The sequence below is a fragment of the Ranitomeya variabilis genome, chromosome 2 (genome assembly GCF_051348905.1).
Source record: "Ranitomeya variabilis isolate aRanVar5 chromosome 2, aRanVar5.hap1, whole genome shotgun sequence".
Classification (NCBI taxonomy): domain Eukaryota; kingdom Metazoa; phylum Chordata; class Amphibia; order Anura; family Dendrobatidae; genus Ranitomeya; species Ranitomeya variabilis.
The window spans coordinates 770,827,549-770,852,440 of record NC_135233.1 but is presented as its reverse complement, the minus strand read 5'-3'; the positions used below and the strand labels follow the sequence as shown (position 1 = coordinate 770,852,440).

General features: G+C 43.6%; 1 protein-coding gene across 2 annotated transcripts in view; it reads right to left on the bottom strand.

Moving 5' to 3' along the window:
* Positions 1–24,892, bottom strand: part of RNGTT (RNA guanylyltransferase and 5'-phosphatase) — a 587,560-nt gene that overhangs the window by 475,478 nt on the left and 87,190 nt on the right. For both annotated transcript variants that reach the window (XM_077289743.1, XM_077289744.1), the window contains exons 5-6: positions 19,348–19,423; positions 11,870–12,113 (exon numbers count right to left, since the gene is read on the bottom strand). In XM_077289743.1, coding sequence (XP_077145858.1) covers positions 11,870–12,113; positions 19,348–19,423 — 320 coding nt within the window. The remainder of the gene's footprint in view (positions 1–11,869; positions 12,114–19,347; positions 19,424–24,892) is intronic.

Sequence of the window (24,892 nt, the reverse complement as noted above, 5' to 3'; positions counted from 1 at the left end):
TCCAGAAGGAGAAACCAAGCAGAGATGTGGATCACTAGAAAACAATGGACAACTGGCACTCAATAAAGGAAGGAGACAGACTAAATAGCCCCGTCCAAAGTGGAAGCAGCTGATGACTGTTGTGAAGGACAAACACCAGCACTACCACTTATAACCACCGGAGGGAGCCTAAGAGCAGAACCCACAACAGAATTCACAACAGTACCCCCCCCTTGAGGAGGGGTCACCGAACCCTCACCAGAACCCCCAGGCCGATCCGGACGAGCCAAATGGAAGGCATGAACCAAATCGTCAGCATGAACATCGGAGGCAACAACCCAAGAATTATCCTCCTGGCCATAACCCTTCCACTTGACAAGATACTGAAGCCTCCGTCTAGAAAAACGAGAATCCAAGATCTTCTCCACAACATACTCCAACTCCCCATCAATCAACACCGGGGCAGGAGGATCAACAGAGGGAACCACGGGCACCACATATTTCTGCAACAAAGATCTATGAAAAACATTATGGATGGAAAAAGAGGCTGGAAGGGCCAAACGAAAAGACACTGGATTGATAATCTCAGAAATCCTATAAGGACCAATAAACCGAGGCTTGAACTTCGGGGAAGAAACCTTCATAGGAACATGACGAGAAGACAACCAGACCAAATCCCCAACCCGAAGCCGGGAACCCACACGCCGACGACGGTTGGCAAAACGCTGAGCCTCCTCCTGAGACAACACCAAATTGTCCACAACATGAGCCCAAATCTGCTGCAACCTGTCAACCACAGAGTCCACCCCAGGACAATCAGAAGACTCAACCTGCCCTGAAGAAAAACGAGGATGAAACCCAGAATTACAAAAGAATGGTGACACCAAGGTAGCAGAACTAGCCCGAATATTAAGGGCAAACTCGGCCAATGGCAAGAAAGCCACCCAATCATCCTGATCGGCAGACACAAAGCATCTCAAATAAGTTTCCAAAGTCTGGTTAGTTCGCTCGGTTTGGCCGTTTGTCTGAGGATGAAATGCGGAAGAAAAAGACAAATCAATGCCCAGCTTAGCACAAAAGGACCGCCAAAACCTAGAAACAAACTGGGAACCTCTATCGGACACAATATTCTCCGGAATGCCATGCAAACGAACCACATGCTGAAAAAACAACGGAACCAACTCAGAAGAGGAAGGCAACTTAGGCAAAGGTACCAAATGAACCATCTTAGAAAACCGGTCACAGACCACCCAAATAACAGACATCCTCTGGGAAACAGGAAGATCCGAAATAAAATCCATAGAAATATGCATCCAAGGCCTCTCAGGGACCGGCAAAGGCAAAAGCAACCCACTGGCGCGGGAGCAGCAAGGTTTGGCCCGCGCACAAGTCCCACAGGACTGCACAAAAGAACGCACATCCCGTGACAAAGAAGGCCACCAAAAGGACCTACTAACCAAATCTCTGGTACCAAAAATCCCAGGATGGCCAGCCAACACAGAACAGTGAACCTCAGAAATCACTTTACTAGTCCATCTGTCAGGAACAAACAGTTTCCCCGCTGGACAGCGATCAGGTTTATCAGCCTGAAACTCCTGAAGAGCCCGTCGCAAATCAGGGGAGATGGCAGAAAGTATCACCCCCTCCTTAAGAATACCAACCGGCTCAAGAATCCCAGGGGAATCAGGCAAGAAACTCCTAGAGAGGGCATCAGCCTTAACATTCTTAGAACCTGGAAGATACGAGACAACAAAATCAAAACGGGAGAAAAACAGGGACCATCGGGCCTGTCTAGGATTCAGCCGTTTGGCAGACTCGAGGTAAATCAGATTCTTATGATCGGTCAAGACCACAATACGGTGCTTGGCCCCCTCAAGCCAATGTCGCCACTCCTCAAATGCCCACTTCATAGCCAACAACTCACGATTGCCGACATAATAATTGCGTTCCGCAGGCGAAAACTTTCGAGAAAAGAAGGCACACGGTTTCATCAAGGAACCATCAGAATTCCTCTGAGACAAAACGGCCCCTGCCCCAATCTCAAAAGCGTCAACCTCAACCTGAAAAGGAAGAGAAACATCCGGCTAACGCAACACAGGGGCAGAAGTAAATCGGCGCTTAAGCTCCTGAAAGGCAGAAACGGCCTCAGAGGACCAATTAGCTACATCAGCGCCCTTCGTCGTCAAATCGGTCAGGGGTTTAACCACACTGGAGAAGTTGGCAATGAAACGGCGATAAAAATTAGCAAAGCCCAAAAATTTCTGAAGGCTCTTCACGGATGTGGGCTGGATCCAATCATGAATGGCCTGAACCTTAGCCGGATCCATTTCTATAGATGATGGAGAAAAAAATGAAGCCCAAAAAAGAAACCTTCTGTACACCAAAGAGGCACTTAGACCCCTTCACAAACAAGGCATTGTCACGAAGGACCTGAAATACCATCCTAACTTGTTTCACATGAGACTCCCAATCATCTGAAAAAAATCAAAATATCATCCAAATATACAATCATGAATTTATCAAGATAATTCCGAAAAATATCATGCATGAAGGACTGAAACACAGATGGGGCATTAGAGAGTCCGAATGGCATCACAAGATACTCAAAATGGCCCTCGGGCGTATTAAACGCAGTTTTCCATTCGTCACCCTGCTTAATACGAACCAGATTATATGCCCCTCGAAGGTCAATCTTAGTAAACCAACTAGCCCCCTTAATTCTGGCAAACAAATCAGAAAGCAAAGGCAAAGGGTATTGGAATTTGACCGTGATCTTATTCAAGAGGCGATAATCAATACAGGGTCTCAAGGAGCCATCCTTCTTGGCAACAAAAAAAAAACCTGCTCCTAATGGAGAAGAAGATGGCCGAATATGCCCCTTCTCCAAAGACTCCCTTACATAGCTCCGCATGGCGGCATGTTCAGGCACAGACAGGTTGAAAAGTCGGCCCTTAGGAAACTTACAGCCTGGAATCAAATCAATAGCACAATCACAGTCCCTATGCGGTGGAAGGGAACTGGACTTGGGCTCATCGAAAACATCCTGGATATCTGGCAAACTCAGGAATTTCAGAAGAGGGGGAGGAGGAAATTGACATCAGAGGAACGTCATCGTGAACCCCCTGACAACCCCAACTAGTCACAGACATAGATTTCCAATCTAATACCGGATTATGCACCTGTAACCATGGAAACCCCAGCACAATAACATCATGCAGATTATGTAACACCAGAAAACGACAATCTTCCTGATGGGCTGGCGCCATGCACATGGTCAGCGGTGTCCAAAACTGAGGTTTATTTTTAGCCAATGGTGTAGCATCAATCCCCCTCAAAGGGATAGGACTCCGCAAAGGCTGTAAGGAAAAACCACAACGTCTGGCAAATTCTAAGTCCATTAAATTTAAAGCGGCGCCTGAATCCACAAATGCCATGACAGAGAATGAGGATAATGAGCAGATCAGGGTCACAGATAACAGAAATTTAGGTTGTACAGTACTGATAGTAACGGAATTAGCGATTCTCTTGGCACGCTTAGGGCAATCAGAAATAACATGAGCAGAATCGCCGCAGTAAAAGCACAACCTATTCTGACGTCTGAATCCTTGGCGTTCCGCTCTAGACACAATCCTATCACACTGCATAGGCTCAGGACTCCGCTCGGAAGACAACGCCATAGTGTGCACAACTCTGCGCTCACGCAAGCGCCGATCAATTTGAATGGCCAGAGACATAGAATCACTCAGACCTGCAGGCGTGGGGAACCCCACCATAACATCTTTAACAGATTCAGAAAGACCCTTTCTGAAAATTTCCGCCAAAGCATCCTCATTCCACTTAGTAAGCACAGACCATTTTCTAAATTTCTGGCAATATGACTCTGCCGCTTCTTGACCCTGACACAGGGCCAAAAGTGTTTTCTCAGCATGCTCTACAGAGTTAGGTTCATCATACAATAACCCAAGCGCCTGAAAAAAGGTGTCTACATTAAGCAAGGCCGGATTCCCAGATTCCAGGGAAAATGCCCAATCCTGCGGGTCACCACGCAACAGAGAAATGACAATTTTTACCTGCTGGATGGGATCACCAGAGGAACAGGGCATAAGAGCAAAAAACAGTTTACTGTTATTTTTAAAGCTCAAAAATTTGGACCTGTCCCCGAAGAACAGATCGGGGGTAGGAATTCTAGGCTCTAAAACAGGAGTCTGCACGATATAATCAGAAATACCCTGTACTCTAGCAGCAAGTTGATCCACCCGAGAAGCAAGTCCCTGAACATCCATGTCAACGCCTAACTCCTGAGCCACCCAGAAGTGAAGAGGGAAAAAAAAAACACAACAGAGTACAGAAAAAAAAATGGCTCAGCACTTTCTTTCCCTTCTTTTGAGATGCGGTTAACTCATTGTTGGCCAGTAGTACTATTATGAACTGGTGGCCTAGGAGCAGCATGGACGAGCTCTGGAGTAGGTGGCCTCTATACTGACCGCAGACCCTGAACTTAACACATCAACTAGAAGTAGCCGTGGGATGTTCCTGTCACTCCCTAGACACCTCGTCACGGCCGGAGGACTAATTACACCTAAAGGAAGAAACAGGAATACTATCTTGCCTCAGAGAAAATTCCCAAAGGAAAGGCAGCCCCCCACAAATATTGACTGTGAGAGGAGAGGGAAATTACAAACGCAGACTGAAAACAGAATTTAGCAAAGGAGGCCACGCTACCTAGAAAGAAAAGACAGGAAAGAGTACTGTGCGGTCAGTACAAAAAAATACTACAAAATCCACCACAGAGAATACAAAAATCTCCACACCTAACTAAAGGCATGGAGGGTAACTCTGTGACTCCAGAGCTTCCAACTTGGCTGAGTAAATCTTAACACAGACAAAGCTGGACAAGAAAAAACCTAGCAATTCACAGAACTATTAAGTCCACCGCATGTGGACTGCAAAAACAGAGCCAGGACTTATCTTTGATGATTTGGACAATCCAGAAGGAGAAACCAAGCAGAGATGTGGATCCCTAGAAAACAATGTACAACTGGCACTCAATAAAGGAAGGAGCCAGACCAAATAGCCCCATCCAAAGTGGAAGCAGCTGATGTTGATGTGAAGGACAAACAGCAGCACTACCACTTATAACCACCGGAGGGAGCCCAAGAGCAGAACCCACAACAGAATTCACAACAGTGGGCTGTGTTATACACTACGTGGGCTGTGTTATACACTATGTGGGCTGTGTTATACACTACGTGGGCTGTGTTATACACTACGTGGGCTGTGTTATACACTACGGGGCTGTGTTATACACTACGTGGGCTGTGTTATATACTGCATGTGTGGGCTGTTATATACAACGTGAGCTGTGTTATATGCTACGTAGGCTGTTAGGCTACTTTCACACTAGCGTCGGACGACGCAAGACGAATTGCGTCGTTGCGACGTAGAGACGCTAGCAGTGAGTGCGCCACACAACGCATCCGCTGCCCCATTGTGAGGTGCGGAGAGGCGGGGGCGGAGTTCCCGCCGCGCATGTGCGGTTGGAAAAGACAGGAACGACGCACCAAAAAATTTTACGAGCAACGTTTTTTGGTGGCGACGGTCCGACGCAACACGACGCAACTGTCGCACGATGGTTGCGACGTGTGGCAATGCGTCGCTAATGCAAGTCAATGGAGAAAAAACGCATCCTGCAAGCACTTTTGCAGGATGCGTTTTTTCTACAAAACGACGCATAGCGACGTGCAGTGCATGACGCTAGTGTGAAAATAGCCTCATAAACTACGTGGCTGTGTTATATGCTATGTGGGCTGTTATACACTCCGTGGGCTGTACTATATACTACGAGGCTGTGCTATATACTCCATGGGCTGTGTTATATACTACGTGGCTGTGCTATATACTCCGTGGGCTGTGCTATATACTCCATGGGCTGTGCTATATACTACGTGGGCTGTGCTATATACTACGTGGCTGTGCAATTTACTAAGTGGGCTGTTATATACTACGTGGCTGTGCTATATACTACGTGGCCGGCCGCGAACAATCAGCGACAGGCGCAGTCCGGCAGCGAACTGGCGCGGGATTTGAACCACGCTTCGCTAATTGGTCGCGGCAGGCCGAATCCTGTGTATTCAATGTATTATTCTAAAATCTTCATAAATAAACTACATACATATTCTAGAATACCTGATGCGATAGAATCGGGCTACCATCTAGTCTAGTTTATAAATATTTTCCTATTTTGATGTCTTTATAATTATGATTATCTGTTTTGCTTAAACATTGTCAATTATCTGTGAAACACTATAATGATGTTCACCTTCCTAGAGTTATTCTCAGGGGCACCTCCCTTATGTCAGGGAATACAAACCCTGATTTAATCATGTATGTTTATAGTGTTTGCGCCTCTGTAACAGAGCAGCTTTGACAAAGCAAGCCGGAGCCGCGTTCGAAACGTGTTGTGTTTGTCTGTAAAACTTCAAGCACCCTTCCTTTTCTTTCTTGGAGTAGTTATTTTAATATTTTTCAATAAAATAGAATGTTTTTATCTGGAGCTGGAAACCACTATTTTTCCTATTGAACTCTTCACCTTGAGTCAGGACGAATGTCCATGCTCCAATATAACTGTGCCACAACAGGTGAGCTGATATCTACCTTCCATATATTCATAGATGGCAAATTGAGTAATAGATCCTGAGCAATAACTGCTCATTTCAAAGTGACAGAAACTTTACTATAGAAGTAGCACAACGTACAACTTACAAGCCACGCCATTTCAATTGGAAACATGGTCAAAAAATATGCTGGGGATTTTTCATGTGTTACTGTACAAAAAAAGCGCACCAGCATCCAATAATACCGGCCATGTGGATGAGCTTCAAACTAATCTCATCCACATTTTGTAGAATGTTTCCATAGGAAAGTGACCTGTTGTGCAGATGTTAATACTTGCAGCAAGTCAACTTCTGTTGTGAATGGGCAGTGAATTGAGCAGATGTGGATTTACCCTAATGTGTCAACATGATGAAAGCTGATTATGACTGACAAGGATTAAATTAGGAAGCAAAGTGAACTGGACTGTTAAAGAGCATTTCAACTGCAAGCATAATTGTGAACAAGCATCACTATAAATGCTGATTTCACGATTATATTGCATATTAAACAGGCTGCCAATCATCCAATGAATTGAAGAAACAAAAAGATCATTGTTCCCGGCAGTAAATGTTCCTGTGTAAATAGGACTTGCAATACGGAGAACCATGGCATCCTATGTGCACTGAGCGTTCGTGAGTAGATCATTTTGATGTGCAGCATTTGCTTTGGTCTGCCTTTGTAAAGGGCAGTTAAATGACCTCTGATCTGTAAAAGTTGACCAATCGACGGTTGTAAGGTGCCGTCTGTTGGTCTGTGTAAACCAGTGTTTCTCAACTCCGGTCCTCAAGACCCACCAACAGGTCAAGTTTTCAGGATCTCTTAGTATTTCACAGGTGATAATTTCATCACCTGCTTCAGCATTAACTCCATCACCTATGGAAATCCTGAAAACTTGGCCTGTTGGTGGGTCTTGAGGACTGGAGTTGAGAAACACTGGTGTAAACGGACTATTGGACTAAGGGGCGCCAAACACAACCGATACACTGGGTTGGCTGACTGTTTCATGAACTTCTATATGGCGGTTTTCAAGGACAAGTTAAGTATAGTTCCCCTTGATGGCGCCATATCCGTAGATGGTAGAACTATATTGATGGTGTTTTCTTCTGTGTGATGGTGATATTAATGAGTTTCTTGTTTTTGGAGGTTTACTTTAACAAATTCAACTGAGGATTTACAATTTCTGGATACCTTGGTCTATAACAAAGCACAGTACCTTATGTACAGATCAATTTGTAAAACTAACCGATAGAAATAATATTCTTCAATTTGATAGTAATTTAAAGGGAATCTGTAACCTAATTTTTCACATATAAGATGCGGCCACCGCCATTAGGGGCTTATCTACAGTGTTCTGTAATGCTGTAGATAAGCCCCCGATGTAACCTGGAAGATGAGAAAAACATGCTATATTATACTCACCCAGGGGCGTTCTGGTGCGGTCCATGTCCGATGGGCGTCGCAGGTCCTCTTCCTTGCTTCTGTCACGGCTCCGGCACAGGCGTACTGATTTACTCTGTCGAGGGCAGCGTAAAGTACTGCAGTGCGCAGCCGCTGGGCCTCTCTGACCTTTCCCGGCGCCTGTGCACTGCAGTACTTTGCTCTGCCCTCAACAGTGCAGAGAATTATAGTGACAGATTCCCTTTAATCTTTACCTTGGAGCCAACTAAATAGAGTGACAAGGGCAGTGTCTAAAGAATTGAAAACAGATGAGAGTCTGGAGGGGATAGCCAAATAATAAATTTAAGGCTAAGGCTTTGAATCTTAAAAGGAAGTATCTTTTGATGGGTAGACATCAAACTCAGAAAACAACAAGGATTCTTTTGGTCTCTGCTTATTGCTCCTTTAGTGGACAGACGGCTTGTATTCTTAAGAAGCATTGGTCACTTATCTAGGAACATCCCACAATTGATGACTAAGTTTCCACCTCTTTTATCAAATAGGCAGGGCACCAATTTGAAGGATAGGCTGGTTGTAGTCCAATATTGGTTCTCTTAAATAAATAGATTCTAACAACACTGAGCATTAGTGATGAGCAAGTGTACTCTTTGCTCGGGTTTTCCAGAGCACGCTCGGGTTGTCTTCAAGTATTTGTTAGTGCTCGAAGATTTCGTTTTCATTGCCTCAGCTGCATGATTTACAGCTGATAGACACAGCCTGAATACATGTGAGGATTCCCTAGCAACCAGGCAACCCCCCATGTACTCAGGCTGGCTAGCAGCCGTAAATCATGCAGCTGCTTCAACAAAAACTAAATCTCGGAGCAGTCACAAGAGCGAGCTCTGGAAAACCCGAGCAACGACTACACTCGCTCATCACTACTGAGCACCACTAGATGGGTAATTTCCAATGCTTGGGATGCACATGTTGTGGTAATATGTTGAAAGGTGAGTGGTAAGGGGTACATCATAATGGATATTCATGTTCATCGAATTGTGTAATCCAAAATCTTGCCCATTTGGATTATTCTATGTGGGTGAGACTACTATAGAATCATGGGCACGTTTTAGTAAACATAAGAGTACGGTTAGAACAGGTCTTGTTGACCCCCCAATACCGAAATATTTTATAGAGAATAGACACTCTGTAGATCAACTTAGATTTAGGATAATAGATAATGTAACTATTCAGAATAAAGAGGGTGACAGATTAAGAATGTTGAAGAAAAAGGAGCTACGTTGGATATACGAGTTGGATTGTTTTTATCCAAAATGGCTCAATATTGAATATAATATTTTTAGGTGTCTATGATACGGAATTGTTGATATCCTGCTTGCTGCATACATTGGTTTGCTTTTAATGTTTCTTTTTTTATTTTTAGATCACCTTTTTATGTGACAATAGATGGAGGTTATAGGTACCGTTACACTAAACGACTTACCAACGATCACGACCAGCGATGCGATCGTTGGTAAGTCGCTGTGTGGTCGCTGGGGAGCTGTTACACAGACAGCTCTCTCCAACTACCAACGATCAGGGGAACGACTTCGGCATCGTTGAAACTGTCTTCAACGATGCCGAAGTCCCCCTGCAGCACCCAGGTAACCAGGGTAAACATCGGGTTACTAAGTGCAGGGCCGCGCTTAGTAACCCGATATTTACCCTGGTTACCATTGTAAAAGTAAAAAAAAAACACTACATACTGACGTCACCGCTGTGCTCTGCATTACGGCCGGCCGGCGCTGACACATTCAGTGCAGGGAAGCCGCCGGCGGGGGACGTGACAGACATCAGAAGGTGAGTATGTAGTGTTTTTTTTTTTACTTTTACAATGGTAACCAGGGTAAATATCGGGTTACTAAGCGCGGCCTTGCGCTTAGTAACCCGATATTTACCCTGGTTACAAGTGAACACATCGCTGGATCGGTGTCATACACACCGATCCAGCGATGACAGCGGGTGATCAGCGACGAAATAAAGTTCTGGACTTCTAGCTCCGACCAGCGATATCACAGCGGGATCCAGATCGCTGCTGCGTGTCAAATACAACGAGATCGCTATCCAGGACGCTGCAACGTCACGGATCGTCGTCGTTCTCACTGCAAAGTCGCTTAGTGTGAAGGTACCTTTAGACTGGAAGATAGTACTTGGATAAGGATCAGAATAGCTAACTGATTTATTGTGCTTTGCTCTCATTATCTGCCTCTCTTTGTCTCTCCTCTATTTATTTAGTTTTTATCCCTCCTTTTTCTTTTTCCTTTACCCAGGTGGTGGCTTTATTATTTGAATTTTCCTTATTTGAGGTTTAATATTGTTTTTTATGGTATCGAAATGCAGTTGATTTATTGCAGCGTTGAGACTATTTGATATTTGCTAGACCATGTGATCTTTGGTTAGTTGATGACGCGGGGCCTAGTGCAGGATTGGATGGAGCTTTGGCATGCGCGGTGGGCTGTATAGTAATACCCAGCCTTTACCATGTGATCACTGCTTGATGACACGTTGTGGCCTAGTCCAGGACTGGACAGTGCACGCACATTGGCCTACGGCACACGGAGTTCCTTCAATTGGATATATGTTTGCTTGGACGACAAGGATGCTTATACACCATTAGAGCACCGGCTCACTTCCAGAAGTCCCAGCTTTGCAATCTGTGTCTGTGCACTAATTAATAAGATATCTATTGTGCAATATTTTAACGATATAATGATTAGGGATGATCGAATAGCTGCATAGGTAACCTAGATACCTGGAGCGCCGACACATGCAGCGGCGGAGCCGAACAGCTGATCAACCGGAGCGATCCAGGTATCCAGGTTACCGATGTAGCTATTTGGGAAGCGCCGTAGCTATTCGGATAAGCACTCATCCGAAGCTATTCGATAATCCATAATAATGATCTATTATATGCTATGCACTGTGTGATTTTATAGATCATGTATGTATTTTTGATGTGTACGATGGGTGGAGTTTTGAATAAGGGACGGAAACCAGAGTACTGATAGGTGTTCTCTTGATTATTTATGCAATTTAAACCTATATATACCATTTTGTATGCTTGAAAAAGACCTGCATTAGGTTGAAACGTTGCATACTGTACAGTACAATAAAAAGTTTTGTATCCATCACTCACGCCTTAACTGCTGTACTATTTTTTACTTGTATGTTTTCAAGTGAGATCCTTGGGATTTGGGATGATGTCTCACCTTATGGGTAAAATTACCAAGATCCATACTTATTCAAAACGGGTGCTGCGGGCAAACTTTTCTACTATTGATGTTTCATCAGCAGCACCCATTTCTCCTAACTTCTCCATACACAGGCAGCGCTCCTCTGTTCTCTGAAAAACGCTAATCTTGCCAAAATAAAGAAGGTTTGGCAGTCTGAAATTAGACACGCTGGAATCTTATACTCCCCAATTATCACTGGGGAAGACTTGGGAGACCCGTATAAACATTTGATCATCAAACGAGCCTGCAGATATCAGCAGATTTAGCCATCTTAAATCTAATGTGTATGGGGGCCGTAAAGAGTACCTATCACCATTCTGGGGCTGCTCTTTTTAATCCAGAGAACAATCTTAGTTTATGCTATACTGCTGAAACATCAACTGTCAGACCCTGTCATTTATACCTCATTACTGCCATAAATATCACCATTATTGAGAGGACATCTCGCGGTGTATGGCCACCCTACAATGCTGCATATTTCTTATTTTTTTAAATGTGAGACACATTCTAAAAGAATACAATTTAATAAACAGATTATATGAATAGAAATAAAGAGATAAGTAACTTACGAGTTTTAATCTCTCTTTTTTCTTCCTGTGTAAAGCAGTTCCCGAGGACCCTGGCTCTGCCTCTTGACCAATACCATTCCCCTCATCGTCCACATCATCATCCTCAAAACACCATTCTGGGAGTTCAGGAGGAGGGGGCGCATCTTCTACATCTCCATAGCGTTGAAAAAGCTCCCTTATGTAATCAGCTTTATAAATACCCGGTGGCCTTGTATGAGCAAAAGTAGCTACAGCAGCCTCGATGCTTATATGAAAAACAGAAAAGATGCAAATGCTAAATGCATGCGCTAGAATCACAAACAACAAAATACATATAAGAACTCAATAGAAATAAGCCATAACAAGATGAAATGGAAAAATTATCAAAAGATGAAGGATAATTACTGCTGTTCAGAAATGACAAAGACAAGGTCACAAGCAATTTTTCTCTAGGAAAAAAAAATGGATGCCATTAGGCAAATTGGAGAGGTGTACTACAGTGAACTAGTCTGCTGTATTCATAACAGGAGAGCAAACCTGTACAACTCGAAGTTCATTGGGTTTAGCTCAGGAAAAAAGGCATGTGGGGACTTTTTTCCTTTTCTTGTTTTTTTTTTTATTTTAGGTCAATAAGTAAATATTGAACTCATCAGGGGTAAGATAGTGGGGATGTGAGAAGGTGGTAATGATATTACATAGCACTATCCCATGACCAGATACACACTACTCACAAGGTCGCATCATTAGGGAAAGGTTGCTGGAGACTGGGGTACTTCAAATGTAGTGGCCTCCACTTTCTCCAGATCTGAATCCCTTAGAAAACCTATAGGATGAACTGAGTCGTCATGTAGATGCTTGCAGCTCTGTACCCCAGAACCTCAATGACTTGAGGGCTGCCCTTCAAGAACAGTGACAATAACTCAACTTGTGAACAGAATTTGCAGAGCCCTTGATGTGCCTAAACAGTAGAAATCCCCCACAAGTGACACCATTTGGGAAATTAGACCCCCCAAGGAACTTATCTAGATGTGTGGTGAGCACTTTGAACGCCCAAGTGCTTCACAGAAGTTTATAATGCAGAGGCGTAAAAAAAAAAGAAAAAAAAAATTTCCACAAAAATGATTATTTTAGCCCCCAACTTTTTATTTTCCCAAGGGTAACAGGAGAAATTGGTCCCCAAAAGTTGTTGTCCAATTAGTCCTGAGTACACTGATGCCCCATATGTGGGGGTAAACCACTGTTTGGGCGCACGGCAGACCTCAGAAGGGAGGGAGCACCATTTGATTCTTTGAGAGCAAAATTGGCTGGAATCATGTCGCGTTTGGAGACCCCCTGATGTACCTAAACAGTGGAAACCCCCCAATTCTAACTCCAACCCTAACCCTAATCCCAGCCCTAACCATAACCCTAATCACAACCCTGACCATAACCTTAATCACAACCCTAACCCCAACACATCCCTAACCCTAATCCCAACCCTAACCCCAACCCACCCTAACCCTAATCCCAACCCTAACCACACCCCTAACCCTAACCACAACCCTAACCCCAACACATCCCTAACCCTAATCCCAACCCTAACCCACCCCTAAACCCTATACCAACCCTAACCATAACCCTAATCACAACCCTAACCCCAACACACTCCTAACACTAATCCCAACCCTAACCAAAACCCTAAACACACCCCTAACCCTAATCCCAACCCTAATCCCAACCCTAACCCTAAACCCAACCCTAACCATAACCCTAACCACAAACCTAACCCTAATCCCAACCCAAACCCTAATCCCAACCCTAATTCCAACCCTAACTCTAACCCTAACTTTAGCTCCAACCCTAACCCTAACTTTAGCCCAACTCAAACCCTATTGGGACAATGGAAATACTTTTTATTTTATTATTTTTCCCTATCTAAGGAGGTCATAAAGGGGAGGGTTATTTACAATTTTTTTTATTTTGATCACTGTGATAGGGTCTATCACAGTGACCAAAATGAACCAAAAGGAAAAATCTTCCTATTGTTGCCGGGTGCCGGTCGGCAGATCTCAGTGGGCTCACTGTGCATGCGCCCGCCATTTTCTTACCGGAAGAAGATGCCAGCGGCCGTGCAGGGAAGCAGGAGGACCCTGCAGGGAAGCAGGAGGACCCAGGGACACTGGTAAGTATAGGGGGGCAATCGGAGACCGTATTTCTCTGGAGGCGTATTGGAGGTCATTAAGGGGTTAAAGGGAATGTGTCATCAGAAAATTATGTATTGTTTAAATCTTGTTGCAATCTTCCCACTGGTTACAAAGCCTGATATTAGACTCATGTATCCTGTCTGTAGATATCACTTTTGAGCAGTCTCATTATCATCACAGACAGAACTATAATGACCGGTGACAATGAAACCTCTATGTACAGTAGCTAACATATATGGTTACAGCTCACCTTCTCTCATCACAAAGAAATTTGCCCACATTAGAAAAAAAACTCAACAAATCAATAGTGTTATAGGCAGTTTATTGCTGCTTCTGCCCAAGTGATTGTTGCAAAGAGCAGGAAACATGAAATTTGAAAGGTCTATTGACCAGTGTAAAAACTGAATTAAAGTGATGAAGAAAATATAAATGTTTAATATAAAAAAAGGGGTATAAACAATAGATCACTTTCTGATACATTCACATTAAAACTTTTCAGTTATCTTTAGAATAAGTGATAACTAGCTGATTTGCTGGGGGACCGCAGCTGGGACTACCAATGATCCCAAGAACTTGGCTTTAAAAGCCTGAGCCCAATGGTTTTATTGTGTACAGGACTGCTGGAAATGGCAGAGTACAGCAATAGGCTATCTCCAAATGGCCCATAGACAATGAACCTCAATGGGGCATTATAAAGATCAGTTCTCAGTATTGATGAGGGTCTAGTGATGGGCCCACAGAAATCAAGGGTGTCAGTAGAGGTGAGCAAAAATATATTTGTAGGACCCTGACCATGTCTGTAGTCCATGTCACCTGGCCAGAGTCCTGCAGACCATCTTCTACTTTATGGCACCTTTAGAGCTTCTCCTGAATAGTAGCCCAGTGAGATGTCAAGTGTATGTTAAACCACAATAATGTGTCTCAAAAAGGTGTTGGGGATGTAGATAGGTAGGAGGATGGACTTTCACAGGCCATTGGTGTGGCAGCAACAGAACTACTGATGTGGCCAGTGTAGCAGGGTCTTGACAATTTTTTCAACTCTACTGGTCAGTTATCCTATGGATAAGTGACTACGTTTTAATGTGGGATTAAGCCTATAACATTTCCATTTACTCCCTTTTAGTTTTAAAAATAAAAGAAATAAACAAAGTTAATGGGCATCACAACTCATAATGCTTCATGCAAAAATAGATACAAAAATACATAAAGTTACACATTATGGCCACATATACAAATTAACAACCATATTAAAAATGGTTTGACAACTAAAATGCACTTTTAAAAGAACAAAATGGAAAAAGACATTTTCACACAGAGAACATCCTGCAAACAGTATTTCTTAACACTGCTTAAATACATTTTTTTCACCCACTTAAATGCTACTAATGTCCGATTTCTGATTTGTGGCTTTAGCTTAATTGCCAGATTATAAGTAATCAAATTAAAATGCCAGAGAAAAATATTGAAAGAACACTTCAAGCCTTAACATTTTGGAATAAGAGAGAGTGAAGCAATTATATAAACTTAAGAAGTAAAGAGAACAAATAGAAACAGACAGAGCAAATGTCAGGAGCGAGGAAGAGTACAAAGAGGGCAATCTGCCATAACATGAGATGTACAAAAACAACAAGGACGTCAAAGATGATCACGTACTCATCACCTCAGCATAAGTCAGCGTTGTACAGCTTTATATAAAGATTAAACATGCCATCGAAGCAGCCATCCTTGCATAAGAGGACACAGCTCCTGTACACCATACCTCTGCTACACATTAAAGGGGATCGCAAAGAAGTTTAAAAGTTGGACACGGCTACCATGATAGGTAAATAAAATGTCTAAATGTTTGTTTCCATTTTAGACCCAAAAATATAATTTGCATTAATTTAGTACTACGGTTAATGACCCTTTCTGCTGCACTGTTCTGTGGCAATATGGTGGGGAGTCCAGAGTCTTCACAGGGTGTGCCCTCCGCCATCCAGCAGCCACAGAACGAGTGCAGTAACACTCTCAGTGACTTTATACTGATGCTAGAGCCACAGTCTGGGACTACTGTCTGTGACCGCAGGGGGGCAGAGACCTGAGAGCTTTCTTCCTTTACTGCAGCCACAGTGAGAGGAGAGCTGGAGCGGAGTCTGTACAGCATTCTCACTTTTACAGAAGCATCATCACAACCACAGTGAGAAGGAATTCTGCACAAAAAAGGCAGAGCATACCCATCACCAAGGCCGCGCCTGCAAAAAGCTCTCTATGGCTCTGGTATCTCTATAAGTCACCATGAAGGCATTGTGCAGACTCAGCGCCTGTCCCCTCTGTGGCCGCTAGGAGGCAGAAAGTGCAAATTGTGTATTCCCCCCTCAGTGACACACAACACAAGATTGCGAAGGCCTGTGATTGGTCACTGCAGCCAAGCTACGGGAGGATGGGGGCGGTCTACATTATATACTACTTTCAGTAACATTAATAGCTGTGGGCATTTGAAATATACCGTATATACTCGAGTATAAGCCGACCCGAGTATAAGCCGACCCCCCTAATTTTGCCACAAAAAAACTGGGAAAACTTATTGACTCGAGTATAAGCCTAGGGTGGAAAATGCAGCAGCTACCGGTGAATTTCAAAAATAAAAATAGATGCTCCATACCGTTCATTATGGGCCCCATAGCTGTGCCATATAGTGCTCTGCACCGTTCATTATTGCCCCATAGCTGTACCATAGAAAGCTGTGCCATATAGTGCTCTGCACCGTTCATTATTGCCCCATAGCTGTGCCATATAGTGCTCTGCACCGTTCATTATTGCCCCATAGCTGTACCATAGAAAGCTGTGCCATATAGTGCTCTGCACCGTTCATTATTGCCCCATAGCTGTGCCATATAGTGCTCTGCACCGTTCATTATTGCCCCATAGCTGTGCCATATAGTGCTCTGCATCGTTCATTAGCTCTGCACCGTTCATTATTGCCCCATAGATGTACCATAGAAAGCTGTGCCATTGCTGCTGCTGCTGCAATAAAAAAAATAAAAAAAAGACATACTCACCTCTCTTGCTTGCAGCTCCTCAGCGTCCCGTCCCGGCATCTCTCCGCACTGACTGATCAGGCAGAGGGCGGCGCGCACACTATATGCGTCATCGCGCCCTCTGGCCTGCACAGTCAGTGCGGAGAGACGCCGGGAAGATGGAGCGGCGCCCGGCGTGTGGAACACGGACAGGTGAATATGTAATACTTACCTGCTCCCGGCGTCCCGCTCCTTCCCCCGGACAGCTGGTCTTCGGTGCCGCAGCCTCTTCCTCTATCAGCGGTCACCGTTACCGCTCATTAGAGAAATGAATGTGCGGCTCCACCCCTATGGGAGTGGAGTCCATATTCATTTCTCTAATGAGCGGTCCCACGTGACCGCTGAACAGGGGAAGAGCTGCGGCACCCGGAGACCGTGGGACTGCAGGGACAGCGCCAGGAGCCCCGGAAGCAGGTAAGTATGCCTCAGCGCCCTCTCCCCCTCACCCGCCGACCGTGACTCGAGTATAAGCCGAGAGGGGCACTTTCAGCCCAAAAATTTGGGCTGAAAATCTCGGCTTATACTCGAGTATATACGGTAGTGGAAAAGCGCAGCTAAAATGTATGACGAACAGGGCAATACGGGAGTCTTAACTCCTTAGTGACTGGGCCAATTTTTTACATTCTGACCAGTGTCACTTTATGTGGTGATAACTCTGGAACGTTTCAACAAATCCCAGTGATTTTGAGATTCGTGGCACATTATATACTTGATAATGGTAAATTTATGTCTATATGTTTTGTGTTTATTTACAAAAAATATCAGAAATTTGACAAAAATGTATAAAAAAAAATTAGCAATTTTCAAACTTTGAATGATTATCCCTTTAATCCAGATAGTCGTACCACAGAAAAACATAAATAACTTTTCTCTCATGTCTGCTTAACATCAGGACCATTTTTAAAACATTATTTTATTTTGTTAGCCTTTTAGGAGGTTTAAAAAAATGTAGCAATAATTTTTCTTTTTTTTTTTTAGGGACCTATCCAGGTTTGAAGTGACTTTGGGGGGTCCTATATATTGGAAAACCCCAAAAGTGATACCATTTTAAAAACGGCACCCCATGACATATTGAGAACTGTTGTCAGGTAGTTTATTAACCCATTCCTTCAGGTGATGTTAAGGAATGAATGCAAAGTGGCATAGCAGGAATGAAAAAGTGTTTCTTTAACACCTAAATGTGGCTAACTTCTGAGCCGGCCACTATAGCCGGCAGACTCTGAGGCATCTATTTGGCCATGAACTGCCATGGCAAACATTGGGACCACCCAATCATATTCTCAGGATGTCGATCAGATTAAAGAGAAAGCCCCCACAATCTATTAACCATTTATTTGATGTAGTCACTTCTTACAGCAGCAACTAAGGGGTTAAACAAATATGGACGGTGCCAATGGGGATAAAGAGAGCCCCCACACTGTGTTAACCATTTATATGATGTAGTCACTATTGACAGCAGCATCTAAGGGGTTAAACAGATATGGACGGTGCCAATGGGGATAAAGTGGGAGCCCCCACACTGTGTTAACTATTTATATGATGTAGTCACTATTGACAGCAGCATCTAAGGGGTTAAACAGATTTGGGCGGTGCTAACACTGATCGTTGGTAATACAGTAAGTTGTCAGCTATAGTGGACAGCCAACAGCTGCTGGATTGTCACCTGTGTGGGGGGGCTATTCTCTTATATCTCAGGTCAGTAAAAAAGACATATTGGCGGTCATTAAGGGGTTCAATAAAGGGTTCCCTCTCTTTTCTGCATGTAGATCCTTGGTAATAATTAATTTTTGGACATTTACAAGTAACCTATCTATATAGGGACATACTGTGAATATACAGATAATGTGCTCCCAGCTACAAGCCCCATTTTACGTCAGGCTCATGTGTGTTAGGGGATTCTCGCTGCTCAAGGTAAGAACTGCACAACATACAGTACTATTCTTGCTGTCGAATTGAAAGACCCCATAAAGTTAAAGGATAGGTCGCACATCCTTTGGATCGGTCATTGGTCATCTATGGCATATCTTTGTGAATACCATCTTAAACAGGCGCCAATATGTAACATGTAAAGCGCCATGGAACAAATGGCGCTATACTAAATAATAAATAATGTGAACAGAGCTTTTAACAGAGCTACAAGCTAAAATGGGAGCAGTTTATTTTTTGTTTTGTTTTTTATTAGCGGGAGCTGATAGATTCATTTGGGGGTCAAATAAGTTGCAAAACTGAAGGCAGTGTTTTGGAGGATACAAACTCTTACCTCCAATCCATCTTCTCAACTAAAAAGGCACAGATTAAGAAACCAGTTCTATTAAAGCCATGAGTACAGTGGACACCTAAGAAAGAAAGAAACAGCCATCATTATGTGAAGGAGTACCATGAATAAAACAATTCTATCCAGAGTGATATAGATTTTATACAACTTCACTCCCAAGCCTGTTTTCACCTTCATGACCAGGCCAAATTTTACAAATCTGACCACTGTCACTTTATGAGGTAAAACCTCAACGGATCCCACTGATTGAGACAGTTTTTTCGTAACATATTGTACTTCATGTTTGTTGTAAAATTTCCTCAATATGACTTGTGTTTATTTGTGGGGGGGGAAAAAACCACGGAAATCTGGCGAAAATTTTGCAATTTTCAAACTTTAAAGGGACTCTGTCCTCCGTAGTACATGCCTGCACAAGGCAATCTTGCCTTACGCAGGCGTGTACTATGGAGGACAGAGAATGAACTTCAATCCAATATTGCAGCCAGCATGCAGCCAGCGGGTAAGGAAAGGGTGAATCAAACACCCGAAAACCCCGCCCCTACGGCTGAAAATTGTTCCCTCCAAATTCAGGTGACAGAGTCCCTTTAAAATTTTTGTGCCCTTAAACCAAAGAGTTATGTCACACAAAGTAATTCCCACATGTCTACCGTATATACTCGAGTATAAGCCGACCCGAGTATAAGCCGACCCCCCTAAATTTGCCACAAAAAACTGGGAAAACTTATTGACTCGAGTATAAGCCTAGGGTGGAAAATGCAGCAGCTACCGGTAAATGTCAAAAATAAAAATAGATACCAATAAAAGTAAAATTAATTGAGACATCAGTAGGTTAAGTGTTTTTGAATATCCATATTGAATCAGGAGCCCCATATAATGCTCCATACAGTTCATGATGGGCCCCATAAGATGCTCCATATTAAAATATGCCCCATATAATCCTGCATAAAGGTTAATAATGGCCCCATAAGATGCTCCATAGAAACATTTGCCCCATACAATGCTGCATAAAGGTTGATGGCCCCATAAGATGCTCCACACATTATGGCCCCATAAGATGCTCCACACATTATGGCCCCATGAGATGCTCCACACATTATGGCCCCATGAGATGCTCCATACATTGTGGCCCCATGAGATGCTCCACACATTATGGCCCCATGAGATGCTCAATACATTGTGGCCCCATAAGATGCTCCACGCATTATGGCCCCTTAAGACGCTCCACACATTATGGCCCCATAAGATGCTCCACACATTATGGCTCCATGAGATGCTCCATACATTGTGGCTCCATAAGATGATCCACACATTTGCCCCATTTGCTGTTGCTGCGATTAAAATAAAAAAAATCCTCACCTCTCTTCGCTCAAGGCCCCGGCACTTGCGATAGTCACCTTCCTCGTTCCATCGCTGCGCGCTGCTCTGTCTTCCATCCTCTGCACTGACTGCTCAGGCAGAGGGCGGCGCACACACTAATCGCGTCATCGCGCCCTCTGACCTGAACAGTCACAGCCAGAGGACGGAAGACAGAGCAGCGCGCAGCGATGGAACGAGGAAGGTGACTATCGCGCAATGCTCACCTCCCCTGATATACTCACCTGCTCCCGGCGCGGTCCCTGGCAGCGTCTCACTGTCAGATGATCTCCGGGAGCCGGCAGCATCTTCCTGTGTTCAGCAGTCACGTACCGCTCATTACAGTAATGAATATGCGTGCATATTCATTACTGTAATGAGCGGTACCACGTGACCGCTGAACACAGGAAGAGCTGCCCGGAGACCATGGCACATGCATGGACCGCGTCAGGAGCAGGTGAGTATGTGACAGCCACCGCTCCCCCTCACCCGCCGACCCCACGCCGACACTGACTCGAGTATAAGCCGAGAGGGTCACTTTCAGCCCATTTTTTTGGGCTGAAAGTCTCGGCTTATACTCGAGTATATACGGTACTTTACAGCAGCACAATTTCACACGATTTAAACAATTTATTTTTTTTTGCTAGGAAGTTATAAAGGGTTAAAAGTTGACCAGCCATTTCTCATCTTTCCAACAAAATTTACAAAACATTTTTTTTTAGGGACCACATCACATTTGAAGTGACTTTGAGGTGTCTAAATGACAGAAAATACCCAAAATTGACACCATTCTAAAAACTGCACCCCTCAAGGTGCTCAAAACCAAATTCAAGAAGTTTATTAATTCTTTAGATGCTTCACAGGAATTAATGGCATGTGGAAGGAAAAAATGACCATTTACATTTTTTCACAAAACAATTTACTTTAGACTCAAATTTTTTACTTTCACAAGGGGAAAAGGAGAAAAAGAGAAAATGGACCGCAAAATTTATTGTGCAATTTCTCCCAAGTCCACTGATGTGGGGGAAAAAAAATATCACTGTTTGGGCGCATTGCAGGGCTCAGAAGTTAAGGAGCGCCATTTGACTTTTTCAATGTAACATTTGATGGAATAATTTGCGGATGCCATGTCACGATTGGAGAGCCCCTGATGTGCTTAACCCCTTCATGACCCAGCCTATTTTGACCTTAATGACCTGGCCATTTTTTGCAATTCTGACCAGTGTCCCTTTATGAGGTAATAACTCAGGAACGCTTCAACGGATCCTAGCGATTCTGAGATTGTTTTTTCGTGACATATTGGGCTTCATGTTAGTCGTAAATTTAGGTCGATAATTTCTGAGTTTATTTGAGAAAAAAACGGAAATTTGGCGAAAATTTAGAAAATTTAGCAATTTTCACATTTTGAATTTTTATTCTGTTAAACCAGAGAGTTATGTGACTCAAAATAGTTAATAAATAACATTTCCCACATGTCTACTTTACATCAGCACAATTTTGGAAACAAATTTTTTTTTTGCTAGGAAGTTATAAGGGTTAAAATTTGACCAGTGATTTCTCATTTTTACAACAAAATTTACAAAACCATTTTTTTTAGGGACCACCTCACATTTGAAGTCAGTTTGAGGGTTCTATATGGCTGAAAATACCCAAAAGTGACACCATTCTAAAAACTGCACCCCTCAAGGTGCTCAAAACCACATTCAAGAAGTTTATTAACCTTTCAGGTGTTTCACAGCAGCAGAAGCAACATGGAAGGAAAAAATGAACATTTAACTTTTTAGTCATAAAAATGATCTTTTCACAACAATTTTTTTATTTTCCCAAGGGTAAAAGGAGAAACTGGACCACGAACGTTGTTGTCCAATTTGTCTTGAGTACGCTGATACCTCATATGTGGGGGTAAACCACTGTTTTGGCGCACGGCAGGGCTCGGAAGGGAAGGAGCGCCATTTCACTTTTTGAATGAAAAATTATCTCCATCGCTAGCGGACACCATGTCACGTTTGGAGAGCCCCTGTGTGCCTAAACATTGGAGCTCCCCTACAAGTGACCCCATTTTGGAAACTAGACCCCCCAGGGAACTAATCTAGAAGCATAGTGAGCACTTTAAACCCTCAGGTGCTTCACAAATTGATCCGTAAAAATGAAAAAGTACTTTTTTTTCACACAAAATTTCTTTTAGCCTCAATTTTTTCATTTTCAATGGATCCTAAGATTTGTTGGGCAATTTCTCCAGAGTACGCCGATACCTCATATGTGGGGGTAAACAACTGTTTGGGTGCACGGCAAGGCTCGGAAGGGAAGGCGCGCCATTTGACTTTTTGAATGGAAAATTAGCTCCAATCGTTAGCGGACACCATGTCGCGTTTGGAGAGCCCCTGTGTGCCTAAATATTGGAGCTCCCCTACAAGTGACCCCATTTTGGAAACTAGACCCCCCAAGGCACTTATGTAGATGCATAGTGAGCACTTAAAACCCCCAGGTGCTTCACAGAAGTTTATAACGCAGAGCCATGAAAATAAAAAAATATTTTTCATTCCTCAAAAATGATTTTTAGCCCGGAATTTTTTTTTTCCCAAGGGTAAAAGGAGAAATTGGACCCCAAATGTTGTTGTCCAGTTTGTCCTGAGTACGATGATACCCCATATGTGGGGGTAAACCACTGTTTGGGCGCACGGCAGGGCTCGGAAGGGAAGGCACGCCATTTGGCTTTTTGAATGGAAAATTAGCTTCAATCATTAGTGGACACCATGTCGCGTTTGGAGAGCCCCTGTGTGCCTAAACATTGGAGCTCCCGCACAAGTGACCCCATTTTGGAAACTAGACCTCCCAAGGAACTAATCTAGATGTGTGGTGAGTACTTTGAACCCCCAAGTGCTTCACAGAAGTTTATAACGCAGAGCCATGAAAATAAAAAATAATTTTTCTTCTCTCAAAAATGATTTTTTAGCCCACAATTTTTTATTTTCCCAACGGTAACAGGAGAAATTGGACCCTAAAAGTTGTTGTCCAGTTTCTCCTGAGTACGCTGATACCCCATATGTGGGGGTAAACCACTGTTTTGGCACACGTCGGGGTTCGGAAGGGAAGTAGTGACGTTTTGAAATGCAGACTTTGATGGAATGCTCTGCGGGCGTCACGTTGCGTTTGCAGAGCCCCCGATGTGCCTAAACAGTAGGAACTCTAAACAAGTGACCCCACTTTGGAAACTAGACCCCCAAGGGAACTTATCTACATGTGTGGTGAGCACTTTGAACCCCCAAGTGCTTCACAGAAGTTTATAACGCAGAGCCATGAAAATAATAAATGTGTTTTCTTTCCTCAAAAATATTTTTTTAGCCCAGAATTTTTTAATTTTCCCAAGGGTAACAGGAGAAATTTGACCCCAAAAATTGTTGTCCAGTTTTTCCTGAGTACGCTGATACCCCATATGTGGGGGTAAACCACTGTTTGGGCACATGCCGGGGCTCGGAAGGGAAGTAGTGACGATTTGGAATGCAGACTTTGATGGAATGGTCTGCGGGCATCATGTTACGTTTGCAGAGCCCCTGATGTGCCTAAACAGTAGAAACCCCCCACAAGTGACCCTATTTTGGAAACTAGACCCCCCACGGAACTTATCTAGATGTGTGGTGAACACGTTCAACCCCCAAGTGCTTTACAGAAGTTTACAACGCAGAGCCGTGAAAATAAAAAATCATTTTTCTGTCCTCAAAAAAGATGTTTTAGCAAGCAATTTTTTATTTTCACAAGGGTAACAGGAGAAATTGGACCCCAATATTTGTTGCCCAGTTTGCTGTGAGTACGCTGATACCCCCATATGTGGGGGTAAACCACTGTTTGGGCGCACGTCGGGGCTTGGAAGGGAGGGAGCACCATTTGACTTTTTGAACGCAAGATTGGCTGGAATCAATGGTGGCGCCATGTTGCGTTTGGAGACCCCTGATGTGCCTAAACAGTGGAAACCCCTCAATTCTAACTCCAACACTAACCCCAACACACCCCTAACCCTAATCCCAACTGTAGCCATAACCCTAATCACAACCCTAACCCCAACACACCCCTAACCACAACCCTAACCCCAACACACCCGTAACCCTAATCCCAACCCTAACCCTAATCCTAACCCTAATCCTAACCCCAACCCTAACCCTAATCCCAACCCTAACCACAA